The sequence below is a fragment of the Protopterus annectens genome, chromosome 6.part0 (assembly GCF_019279795.1).
Source record: "Protopterus annectens isolate FY-2018-M chromosome 6.part0, PAN1.0, whole genome shotgun sequence".
Lineage (NCBI taxonomy): Eukaryota > Metazoa > Chordata > Ceratodontiformes > Protopteridae > Protopterus > Protopterus annectens.
The window spans coordinates 709,142,499-709,156,264 of NC_056737.1; the positions used below are offsets into that span (position 1 = coordinate 709,142,499).

At 35.0% G+C, this 13,766-nt stretch overlaps 1 protein-coding gene across 1 annotated transcript in view; it reads left to right on the forward strand.

The window, feature by feature from the left end:
• The window catches only part of LOC122803881 (vomeronasal type-2 receptor 26-like), a 263,934-nt gene that overhangs the window by 202,172 nt on the left and 47,996 nt on the right, over window positions 1–13,766 (forward strand). The window contains exon 4 of the mRNA XM_044073562.1: window positions 8,354–8,477. Coding sequence (XP_043929497.1) covers window positions 8,354–8,477 — 124 coding nt within the window. The remainder of the gene's footprint in view (window positions 1–8,353; window positions 8,478–13,766) is intronic.

Below are 13,766 nucleotides of genomic sequence, written 5' to 3' on the forward strand. Positions count from 1 at the left end.
ATGAGGTTCAAACTTGTAAAAGTTCAATCTACTGAAGGGGACCCATATATATATATACATATAATACCTACCAAAGCAACAATTTACACTTTTGTTAAATGAAATGGTGCTGTACTTTATATTAATAACACTTTAATTTAGTGTATTTTTAGGTGAGGGTTTAGGGACTTGATATGTGGTGCATGTATAGTAGCTTGACCCCTCCCCACAAAAACAAAAATTTTATTCAAGTCAGATCAGGATTTATGTGTAGCCTTTAATACATTAGCCTAGATGAATGTGGCATTCAGCAGAGTAACAGACATTCATATATTATAAATACTCATTAAGGTTACTTGCACTTTAAACTGTCACTTCAAGAGATAAAGACTAAGACTTCAATTATAGCTTTAATTCACTTTAAAAGTTAAAAGATTAAAAAATAACTAAATAAGCTTAAATAATATGCCCTTCAAAGGCTGTACACTGTGAATAAATCAAAAATTAAACCTGTGGTCTGCACCAGTGGTGTAGAGCAATAAAGCCCTGATCATGGCCAAGAAGACCTGGATACTTGATGGCACATACAGGATGGATAGGTTTGCATATCCTGGATAGGAAGTTTAATGAGTGCACTACAGTGCACACCGACTCATGAGTGTCTCTGGTGGAGATCAGGGAGGGCTTCAGTGTTTAAGCATGCCAAGGAGTTAGGTACAGCATACTGCTGATGGCTTTCACCTTTATTTCCTTACTTTCTTTTCTGTGCATACTTCAATCTTGTATTCTTCTTACTTGTGGACTGGCAGCATCGATGTCCATTGCATGGCACACCATGTGTTGTCCCTGATGTTTACAAGAAGCAGTGAACCAAATAAAACATACGCCACAGCAGCTGTGTGATGCTGTACCAGGTGCCTCAGTCTGTTTGCTGGCCTCAAACATGGGTCAGTGAAAGTCCAGGGCTGTAAGTAGGTTAACAGACTTATAAGACCCAATGGATGAGGATGAGAGGTCTGGAGGGAAATGCTAGCTTAAACGGAAAATAAATTAGACCTAGCATTTCTACAGATCTGAATCACTTTACAGTCAAATATTTTGCAAGTCATCTTAATCTGAATTGCAGCTCAACAGAAACAATTTAAAGTCAACAAATTAAATTGAAAACTAACAATTTAGTAATGTGTATTTGAGTTATTATTTAAAGCAAAAACTAAAATAATGGACCTAAAAATGTATTTCCAAATGCTGTACACTGACTGTAAATCAGGGAATAAATTCACAACTTCAACAATTGTAAATCACTTTACAAGTGACTAGTCTGTATGACATCAAGATGTGACTTAAAAACTAACAATTTAAACAGTTCTAAACCAATGTTGTGTCTTTCGGCTTTTCCCGGTTAGGGGTCACCACAGCGGAACTCCGGTCCGCTAATGATTGGTAGTTGATTTTTACATGCCGAGTTACCAGCCCTGATGCACAACCTTCAACGAAGGTACGCCCATTCACGCATGTCTCCATACAGAAGACGCTCTAGCTGAGAATCGAACCGGACAGCGTCTGTGAGGCGACAATGCTACCGCAGCACCACCACCGCGTCAAAACCAATAGCAAACCAAAATATGTAAATTATAAATGTCAAGTGTTTACAGAGTAATTAATTCAAATGAAGTGCAAAATTATCAAGCAAATTTATCTCAGCTTAAGTTGTTATGCAACAAAGTTCACAATCCTTCTTTCCATTTGGATAACATTTCTAAGACTGATAAACCTCTTTGATTTGCCTTACCCTGCTGTTTCCTGGCCTGTGCACATAGGGTGCAAGATAGCAATGTAGGCATGCAACCTGGTTGACTTCCTGACATGTAAAGCTCCAGAAGCATGCATCCCAAGAGTTGAATTCTAGATCCCACTGTAAGTTAACTCTTCCCATGATGTTACCCCATTGGAAGGTGATTAGACACTGGATGCTCATTCCTCCTTCCCTAAATATCCCTGGCACCTGAGTTTGTATGTGGTCTCAAGTTAACAATGGCACAGTCAAGCAGTCTGCATCTTTACCTGTGGCTCGGTGTTTTGACTTGTATTCATATTACAAATTTAGATAATACTTAATGTATTTATTTATTTATTTATGTGTTTGTTTGTTTGTTTGTTTGTTTTGTTAACCAGGCTGTCCAGCTGGGATAAAGATAATTTTCAGTGGATGCCCAGAAGCACAGGCTGGCTAAGTAATTTACTCAAAATCGTACCACAGTAAAATGACATAATGGACATATAGGATTTTAATCAGACACAAAATTTGTATACAAGTAACCATGCAATGATAAATTAATTTGCATGTTTCTTACTCAGAAAATATTTATACTCCTTATGTTAATTGTTCAAAGGAAGGCAAACTCATAATGAAGTATTAAATTTACTTTTGCATTAATTTGTTTATTAGCTTTTTCACTATGTGAAGAATGTACATTTTAAAAATCGAGCTGGAGATGAGATATTTTTCAATGAAGATAGTGAAGGACGTGCTCGATATGATATTGTAAATTGGCAAGTATTGCCAAATGGGACAGTGAGAAATCCTAATGTTGGCATTTACGAGTCTCGTATACCAGGCCATCATGAAGTTACTATCGATGAAAGTGCCATTTTGTGGAATACACTATACTCAGAGGTAATTTCTTTTTGCGGGCTTTGTAGTTATTTTGAATAGATATCCTACTATTCAAATAGTCATAAAGGTCAGTAGTATCATACAAAAACATGTATATCTGGATCCCAAAAATCCTATAGCTGCCTCCACCACAGTCTGTGGGTAACCTCACTGGAGTTCAGGGCATACATATTGTAATAGCTTCCATTTTTTGTTTTATTTCATGTACTTCATTTGGAGCTTTAACACTGTTTGACATGTCCGTTAAAAAATAAAGCATAGGTAGTATGGGGTGTGACTCAGGTCAGTATAATAAGTCTGATTAAGTATTGGACAATATAAATGTCTCTCTGTGAATTCTTGGATAGAAAGCTGTGATTTCTTCCACAACTATTCCCAATATGTATGACAATTATCTGAGTTCCACTGTTATTTTCATCATGCACAAAAACATGATTATGGCCTTTAAGACAAATGTTTCTTCCTCAGCAATGAATCTGTGTGTGTGTGTGTGTGTGTGTGTGTGTGTGTGTGTGTGTGTGTGTGTGTGTGTGTGTGTGTGTGTGTGCGCGTGCGTCTGTAAGTATGTGTGTGTCTTTGACTTTTTTAATTTCTCCAAGTCTTTTGGGTTTGTAATACCATAGGTTCATAGGTTGGTACTAGGCTATCGGCCCTAGTGGCGGGAATGGACCCCATTCCTAAGTCAAAGTATGATTAAATTTCATGAAATTAGTATTGTTTCACTCTTTGATGTCAGCCAAAAGTGTTCTTTGCAGCACCCACAATGTGCCCAGTAATGATTCCTTCTGCAATAATTGGTAACATATCTAAATACAATTGTAAATTATTTTTTATAAGACCCGTTGCTCCTACTACTATTGGAAATGTCTGGGTACCTTTCTTCCACATGGCTCTCATTTCTGCCTGCAGATCCAGGTATTTTATGACTTTGTATCTCTCTGTACGCAAGACACTGTAGTCACTGGGTGCGGTGATTTCAATGATCAATGCTACTTTTGTCTTCTTTTCTTGGACCACTATATCTGGTTTTCTAGCATCTATCTTTTGGACTTTTGGTATTGGGTGATCCTATGTGATATAAGCATCATTTTCTATGATTCTTTGTGGCTCATGTTTCCAGTGTTTTTCAGCCACTTCGATACCATAATGTTTGCACAATCTCCAGTGTAACAGTCTCACAACATTATTATGCCTTTCAGTATACAGTCCCTCTGCCATTAGTGCAACGCAACCAGCAACAAGATGTGTGACTGTTTCCAATTCAGTTTTACATAACCTACATATGCCTGTTTCTCCCACATGCTCAATCGACTTTGTAAACCAGCGAGTACATAGCCCACTATCTTGGCCTGCCAATATTAGCCTTTCATTTCTTAGTTTGAATTCACCTCTCCTTAACCATTCCTGCATTTGTTTTTGGTCAACATCAGATTCTTCCAGAAGTTTTCTATACTTGCAACTATATTTATGTTTTTTCCACATTTCTTGCCTTCTCATCTGGCCTTTCACCTTATAGTCTTTCTTTTGTTTTTTGGCACATTCAGTTGTTGCCTGGTTTTTATCCACTTCTGGTTTGATTTCCATTCCTGCTTGACGTCGATATGCTTCTGCTAAATTAAGCAGAGACGTCATCTTAGATTTAACCTCCTCGTGTTTCAAAACTTTCACTACATTTGGATCTTGTGAGGTCAGTAAATATGTGTGGAGTCCCACGATTGCAGATCTATACATGTAATCAATTTCAAGGAGGCATATCCCTCCTTCGGAACAGGGAATATATATAATATATAATTATATAAAATATAATATATATAATATATATATATATAATCTTGGTATACACTGATTTTTATAAATCATTTGGTAAGCATGAAGCATCCTTCTTGTTTTAATATCCAGTCTATCCAACACTTTTTGGGGCCAGTCAATCACTCCAAAACTATAAGTTAGGACAGGAAGAGCAAATTGATTTATAGCTTGGATCTTGTTCCTAGATGTCAATGCTGTTTTCAGGATTAATTTAAGTCTTCTAAAGTACTCCTTACTGACTTGCATTCGCATTTGTGCATGTTTTATTGCTGATCATATAAATTCCCAAGTATTTATACACTCCCTCTTGCTCAAGTTCTTTTATATCACATTCTTGTCCCAAACTGTGTTTTCCTGCTACTGCAGTTTTCCTTTTTTAAAGGTTGCTTTTGCACATTTATCAAGACCAAATGACATTCCAATATCATCTGAAAAAGTTTTGACAATCTGCAGCTGTGCTTTCAGTTCCTCATCTGATGAGCTATACAGTTTTAAATCATCAACAAGAGAAGATGAGAAGTCATTAACCAAATTGAAGCCATGGACTAAGCTGTTAAGTAAAAAACTTAATGGATTAATGGCAAGGCAGAATAGCAATGGTGACAAAAAGTCACCCTGGAATATTCCCCTTTGAATTTTTATCCCTGGGATAATAATTTGCCCTTTATCATGGCTTAATTTTAAAGTGGTCTGCCACTATTTCATGGTTACTGTAATGTAGTGAATCAGTGTAGGGTGTATCTTATACATTTTTAAGTACTCTTTTATCCATGAATGTGGGATACTATCAAATGCTTTTTTGTAGTCAATCCATGCCATACTTAGATTCTTCCCCTTCTTACAGTTTTCCACTGTAACTTTGCTTAACAACAAATGATCCATTGTTCCATATGACTTTCTTTTATTGCTCTTTTGTTTTACTGCCATAATTTAGTTTTTTTCTAAATGACTATAAACTCTGTTGGGTCAATTCCCGTGCATAGTTTATACGTCATTGGAAGACATGTTATTGGTCTATAATTTTTAGGGTAGCTTGCAGGTTCACTCTTAAGTAAGAGCATTGTTTTTCCTGTTGTTAACCAGTGTAGTGTGTGTTCAGGGTTTTCCAGTTAGAGGCTTTTCTCAACTTTGTTTCAATCTCTCTGGCTGTTATTTCATCCCATTTCATATCCTGTACCTTTAAACTTCTTATTCTTTCTTTTACTTCTTCTATCCATTTAGCATCTTTATTATGTTCCACATGATATTCATAGATACTTCTCCAAAATGTATCTGCTTCCTCTTTTTTTGGTGGTCTTTCAGTTCCTTTTACCTTATTTCTCAATTCTCTATAAAACTTTTTTGGGTCATCAGTAAATTGCTTATTTTGTGCTTTTCCCTTATATTTATCTTCATATCTTCTAAGTCTGTCCACCTGTTTTGAAATATTTAGTTGATCTCCAACAGTGCATAATAGATCCTGGTCTGTTCTAATACTGCGCATTGCTTTTATCACATCTATCTTTCTTTGTATTTTTGTTGATCTATTCCCTCTTCTATAATCTTCTAACAATGACACTTCTTGTCCTAGCTGCTTTATAGTTTTCTCTGTTCGATATTTCCATGATGATAGTCGCTTTGTCTATGTGTGTGCCTGTCTGTGTTTATGTGTGTGTTTATGTCTGTGGGGGGAGGATTTTGTTGATAGCCAAAACAGGAAATTGCTAGAACTTTATGACATTTATAGAAAATACAGTCTTTCTATGTAAATTAGAAAGTTTGATAAAAGCAAATCACATTTTATTAAGCAAATTACTTAATTTTACTATTTTGTAAAATTCAAATGAAGACTTGTTCTTTACATGACACTCTTATGTAGCAGGGGGGTGTGGGGGTGCTGGGGGGCTTGCCCACAGCAAAAATGTAAAAAAAAAATTTTTTGTGGCCTTTTTTTTTATTACAGTTTCAAAACTTTGATCTTATGGTCTCGACCATTTGCAGTTCGAAGTTTTGAAACTTTGACTTTGTGAAATAGATCTACATAGACACACACACACACACACACACACACACACACACACACACACACACACACACACACACACACACACACACATATAAAAAATAAATATGGATGTTATATGATTTATGGCTGCATGCATTTAATCACATGATGAAATGCTGGTGTTTTTGTGGATGGTACAATTGGTTAAATTATATGACAGCTGAAATTCATTAGATCTGCTTTTACATAATTCAAGAGGTTTTCCCCTTTTTCAAAGTTGCGCACCATACACAGTGAATCAGTTAATCAGTGTTTGTTCACCAACACTGATTCACTTCCCATGGTGTCTTTTTTCTTTTCTCAAATAGTTGTGTAGCCATGAAGTTATTATATATAATTAAGGGGGGTCCTCCACATGGGGGTGCAGGGGCACTATTTTATGCTGTATTTTCTTTTGTTGAATATTTTCAATGACTTGTGATTTAGTCAAATGGGCTTAATTAGCTTCATGCTAATTGCCAGAAAAGTTCCTCTTTTTCTAAAAATATCACTCAAGGACCTCCCCTTATGTCACAGACAATTTTTTTGAATCACAGTGAATTTTTCAAGTGATGATCTCCATACATTAAAATGTGCTTCACTAGGGCATTAGTAGTTTTTGCTTTCTTATTTCGTATATGTGCTCATATATACATTATTCAACATGCCCTCTGTCTTTCCAATAAAAAATACTGTGCACTGCTGACAGACTGCAGCGTATACAACTCCTTTAGACAAACAATTGTACCTATCCTTCAATACAATATTATGGTCACGGATAGTTAAGTTTTTACACACGAAAACATATTTTCAATTAGTGTTGAATGCGACTGAATATCCAGGCTTAAATGACAATTGTTCTATAACTAGTATATTAAAGCTAAAAGCTATAAAAAGATAAAAATAGTTTTGTTTTTAACATTTGTTAGGTTTAAATTGTACCCCTTTCTTACTGTGCTCAGATAGTTACCTTAGATGCAAGATGTGTTATGTATGTAGGTAACTGGTTAAAAATTAGGGGTTTGGTTTTCACTATGCACTGTGATTGGGCAGAATGGTGTGTTTGTCTATTTAGCTATATCTGATAGGCTGCTTTTTTTTGGATGATGTATTTTAAACAAAGTATTTAAATGATTTAATTAATTGATTTAATTTGTCTGATAAAGTGTTGTATTTTACAAGATGAAAACGCTTACATATCGTGTTGTTATTAACTGTGCTGTGTTTGTTACAAGGATATATTAAATATTTTTCACGCCTCATACAGTTGCCATTCAGCATGATTATTCCTGCACTCCCATTTTCTTTTTAGTATCACAGAGAATACTGCTTCTATGGAACTTTCTTCCCCTCCACATAAAACAAAGTACTTATCTTACTCCATTCAGATGTAATTTAGATGAAAGGATAGGTAACTGCAAATTCAAATGTGGTTTAGCACCTCTGTCCTTTATGGATAAGGAAAACATGTAAATGTCCCAACATATTCTTGTTTGTCCCATCTATGGGTTATTCATATGCGAGATGTAAGGTCTAAAAACTACCATAATGATGTAAGCCTTCATCCTCATAGATCAATAGTCTAGTAAGCACCTATGAAGCTATAAACTCATCTGAAGTAGCACATCAAGTACCTTAATATGATTTACATCTTATTACACGAAGCAAAGAACAGTTAGAATAACAGAATATCACATTTATAGCTACAGCAATATACATGCATAATAGATTTTATAGAAGAAAATAAATGATTGTAAGCCCTGAGAACATATGCACATGCATACATACATGTACTGAACACTGACTTATCTTAGTCATCATGGAAGTATCTTTTTTACTAATGATGACATGTAATCTTTCTTCAGGTACCCAAGTCTGTCTGTAGTGAGAGTTGCCCAATGGGGCACAGAAAAGCTGCTCGTAGAGGAGAACCAGTATGCTGCTACGACTGTGTACCCTGTTCTAAAGGAGAGATCTCCAATCAAACTGGTGAGTGAAAGGATATCTTAGCATTATGACTATTATTATTAGATAATTTAGATCATTGCACATTACACTGTGAAACTAATGATATGTACTTGAAATGAAAACATTTAGTGAATAGTTAAAGTACAGTTAGACCTAGTGGAACCTTTTCAGGAGTAAAAATGTACTAAAATAAATCAAGAGCCATGATTAGAAAAAGATAAAAATGTTTAAAAAAAGAACAACATTTCAATGTTTACAAAATGTACAAGACCAATTTAAACTGGGGATTGGTTAGAATTACAGAAAATTGAGAAGTACTACAAAGCTTTATTTAAATGAACAAAACATACTTGTTGGTATAAAAGGTTAGAGAAATTGTAAGGTAGTTCAATAAAATTGTGGCAGATGTTACAAGCAGTTATCAATAAAAAGAAAACCTGTCTACCCTTCAGTAATAAAAAATGTAAAAAAGATGAAAGAAAAAGATTGTATGTGTGTGCTTGTATATATATATATATATATATATATATGTATATATATATATATATATATATATATATATATATATATATGTATATGTGTGTGTGTGTGTGTGTGTGTGTGTGTGTGTGTGTGTGTATATATATATATATATATATATATATATATATATATACATACATACATACATATATAAATATGAGTATCTCATCAAACAACGAATGCTCATAAGAGCTAACCAAGAAAAAAACAAGCATTTAAATTAATCTAAAAATGATCAAAAACAACAACAATTAAAACTAATATTTTTTGGGGGGGCAGCCCCCCACACACACACACACACACACACTGTTAAATATATATACCAACTCTGAGATCACAGCAACAGGATAATGGCAAATTCTCTTACCGTGCTACACCACAATCCTATACAAAAGTTGCTGGCACAAACTCTAGTGAAAACAACATTCGCTCATATGAGCGCTCACTGTTAATCACAGCCTGAAAAAGCATTCACTAATATGAGTGTTGACTGTTTTATTTCACTGACATTTAAGACATACACTTGTTGTGCGTTTCCCTTCTCCTGTGACTTGCTTGTGATAAAAAGAATTACTGTAACTTACAGTGCTGACTGTCAGAATACCGATAGTCATGTAGAAAGTAGTGTTGTAGTGTTTCTAAACGTGGGTTTGTCTCTTTATATTTTTATGGGAAGTATCTAAAGTAATTTTGTGAATATTTTGTGCGTTCCCAGTAGTAGTGGCACCATGTAGAGTACTGTAAATCAAGTTAAAGGTATATACCCTTTTTCCCACTGTAGTACGATCCTGGAGTTAGTATATATAATTAGGGGGTGTGGTGGGGAATGTAGACCCACACCTATTTTGGTTGTACATTGTCCAGTTTTTGTTAAGAGGGTAACTAAGTAGTTTTTAAGTTCTAGAAAGAGTTAGTTATTGGTGTTCTAAGTCTAGTCTGCATGTCCATGGTTTAAGATTTAGTATGTTGAAATTCAGCATTGTAAGCTGTCTGTGAAATGAGAGTCGGTCAAATGAGATGTCAGTAATTTGAAATTTAGGTCATTTGGGTGTCGGTCAAATGAAAGTCAGTCAAATGAGTTTTAGGTCAAGTGAAGTAGATCCATGTATATATATATATATATATATATATATATATATATACACACACACACACACACACACACACACACACACACACACACACACACACACACACACACACACACACACACACACACACACACGCGTGTGTGTGTGTGTGTGTGTGTGTGAGACAAAATGTAATACCTTCTTATTTTTGTCTGCACTTCATGTTGATTAAACTAACCAAACAACTTTCCAGTTATGAAACTTTAACAGTCTCTCAACTGAACATTGTCAAACAGTAGTGATACCTTTAATGTGGTTTATGATGGAATAGATAAAAAACTGTTGTTACTTTTTTCACATTACCAAAATTTATGTAACAGTTTGATAACAGCAAGGAAAATTTCCAGAAATGTGGCTGGTGAGTAGTTTAGTACCAGCATATGAAAAAAGAGATGCAGCAAATTATCATCCAGTTGCCTTGTTAGCAGCTGTAACCTCTTGGAAAGGTTATTGAGTAAGCAACAGAGATTATATCTCAGGGGGATTGTTTTATTACTAATATATAAATATGCTTTCTTCACCCTGACAGAAACAGTTTATCAAGCATATGATGGTTTAAAAAACTATATACCTTTGTCTGTAGATTTGGCTTGTGATTTTATGCAGCAAAAAGCTGTGATATAGCAATCAAATTAGGTCACCATGAAGACTGTACTAATATAATATAGAGGATTATCTCAGGTCACCAATCATAACCCAATTATTATGTGTTCAAGACATGAATGGCAAGAAATTTACCTCAAGGGTGAAGCTTGAGAGATGAATCTTGGCATCCAGATCGAGAACAGATAATTGAAGTTTATGATTGGGAAACTGATCATAATTCTTGTAGTGCACAGAGATTTATCTGCTCCATGTACTACTAGTTAAAATGGTCAAATTGCTAAGTGTTTTCCTAGCTTTCAAAGCAGTAAAACATTTATCAAACACTGTCAGAGTTAGTTAGTGTAATGTAGTTTATGTTTACACTTACCTCCATGTGTCTCAATTGTCTAGATCTTTTCAGGATATCCAGATTATTGCTTCATATTTTCGCTCTGTTCCTCTTAAAATATTTGTTTTTTGAATAACCATTAACCAACAAAAACGAGGAACCAGTCCAGAATAACACAAGGAATCCAAAAAAACTGTACAAAATCAAGGACAAGTAAAACTCCACTCTTTATTGGCTCAAGTAAAAAAGCACTGTCTTTAACGCTTCACACAGATAAAATGTGTTTTCATCTGAGCACCTCCCAGACTGGGACATTTTTTGGATTCCTTGTTTTTTGAATAAACCATTGAGGCTTGAAGTCACTAAATAATGACATACATTTGAGTTTCAGCATTCTTCAAATTATGCAGGTGAACACATATCCTGTTGTTCTAGCAACACTCTTAATTTTTATTTTATTTTTTTTTTTTACAGGAAGTTAGGGATATGTTAAGGGTATGAACAGCAAGTGGAAGCAAATGTTTTGTTTGGCTGCAGTCATTTGCTATTTAGTATAGGCAGATTTTACTGCCTAGCATGGGACCTGATGTTAACAACTTTCTCAGGGGGTGCTCAACATTTGTTAAGGTGAGGTCATGTGCCATTCTGGCACTTAATTGATTTGTCTTTTTCCAAATACTGGAGTGTAATCAGTGTGTTCCATGCACTACAAAATGGTTATTTAGTTGGAAGAAAAACAAAAATTGGGATAACTTGATCCTCTGAAGTACTGAAAAAGAAAGGAATTACCAGTATAGTCTGTATAAGAACATTTTTTGGGGGTAAAATATTTATGAAGACTTTTCAAGTAGATAATTATGGTTTTCAGTAAGATTTACAAAGCTGATTTTGAAAAATTGGACAAAACATTTTCTGCTTTGGGGATTCTTTGAGCAGTCAAATCCTTGTCATCTGGGAGGAGTCCAGGGCATGAGGGTTTGATTTTGGACACACACACACACACAAACACACACACACACACACACACACACACACACACACACACACACACACACACACACACACACACACATATACACACACAAATTAGGGGGAACTGGTTGCACTGTTAGGGGAGATTTATAAACAAAGCAGAAAGCAAGGGATATCTACAGCGGTCTGCTAATATAGTTAATGCAGTTTTACTTCCTAAGCCAGGCAAGGATATGATGTACCCAGCAGATCTATACCCCTTTTGACTTCAAAACCCAAAATATATGTAACAATTTTAGCTAGAGAGGTGGAGGTCCTTAGAACACATTGTGTCTCCAGTCAAGATGGATTTGTAAAGGGTAGGTTTAGGAGTCCTGACCTTACTAGGCTCTAATTAGATATTCATTGCACTGAACAGCACAGTAAAACCTCAATGGCAGTGCTGTGATTAGACTTCCAAACAGCCTGTGATACAGGTAAGTGGTCTTTCTTAGTTTTAGATATTACACAGAGTTAGTATTCTAGCAAGATTTATTGAAAGATGTAAGCTTCTTCCTATGTCCTCCTTAGCTTGGGTTGCTACTTACAAAGATTTTCCTATATTTTCCATTAAGAAATGGAAGCACCAAGGATGTACTTCATCTCTGCTTGGACTGTTGACACTCTAGCGATTTTCATAAAACATACCTGCCATGTATAGGTATCACAATTCCATGTTCAGAGTATTTAGCTTGTGCTTGGATTACAGACAGTTATACAATTTAGATTTCACAACCAGAAATTCCCTGGTCAAACAAAATTATAGACGAACAAAATTATAGACGATTTTAATCAGTTTTTCTCTGTTTTATTCCTGTATTTGAATAAGACATTTCTGCTCCAACTCAATGAAACTTGCTCAAAGATGCTGAAAGAATTTAACTATCTTCATATGAAACAGTTTAAAGTCTGTGTGAGAGGGTTATTAATGTAAATAGGATTAATGGCATATCTTTTGCTCCTAGATTTTACTTTATTTGTAGATCAATAGGAGTAGTGTATATCTTAGGTTGTTCATGTGTAGGCATTTGGTACATAGGGCCAACAAAAAGGATGGTTAGAATTCATATTTTAGAGCATTTAAAAGATATTAGAAACCATAGCGAAATTAGCCCTGTGGCCCAACATTTTCTTGATAAACATGGTGGTTGCCCAAATAGTTTGAGATTTTGTGTACTGGGTAAACCGTTTTTTTATTGGAGGAGGGGGGAATTATTCTTATAAATTACTTGAATTGGAGACTAAAATGATTCTTAAAATTTAAAACTCTGAAGCCCCATGGACTTAATTTGGAATTAGGTATTTAACTTATGTCATAATAATTACTATTATTATATTATTATGCATGTTATTTAACATTTCTTATGTGGTTTATTGTGATACATTGTTCCTCTTTCTAATTTATTGTAAATGTCACTTTAAATTTGTGATTATATCAGCGTCTGATTAATTAACTGATGTTAGGTGCTTGTGATAATTGCTATTAACTTGTGTATATATATACATGAAAAATATACACTTTTTGTGATCCTTTGAAGGCGAAAGGCCGAGGTACCAGATCGTTAATAAAAGGCAACTGGTAAAGTGCATGGATTTTGTGTTTGGATTTACTTCTCTTGTGCTGGTGTTTTTGGATTTATTCGTTATTCTTTATCCAGACGCTTACTGGTTGTAAGATGACACAGGCAGCTGGAGCTTTAGGGCAGATGAGTA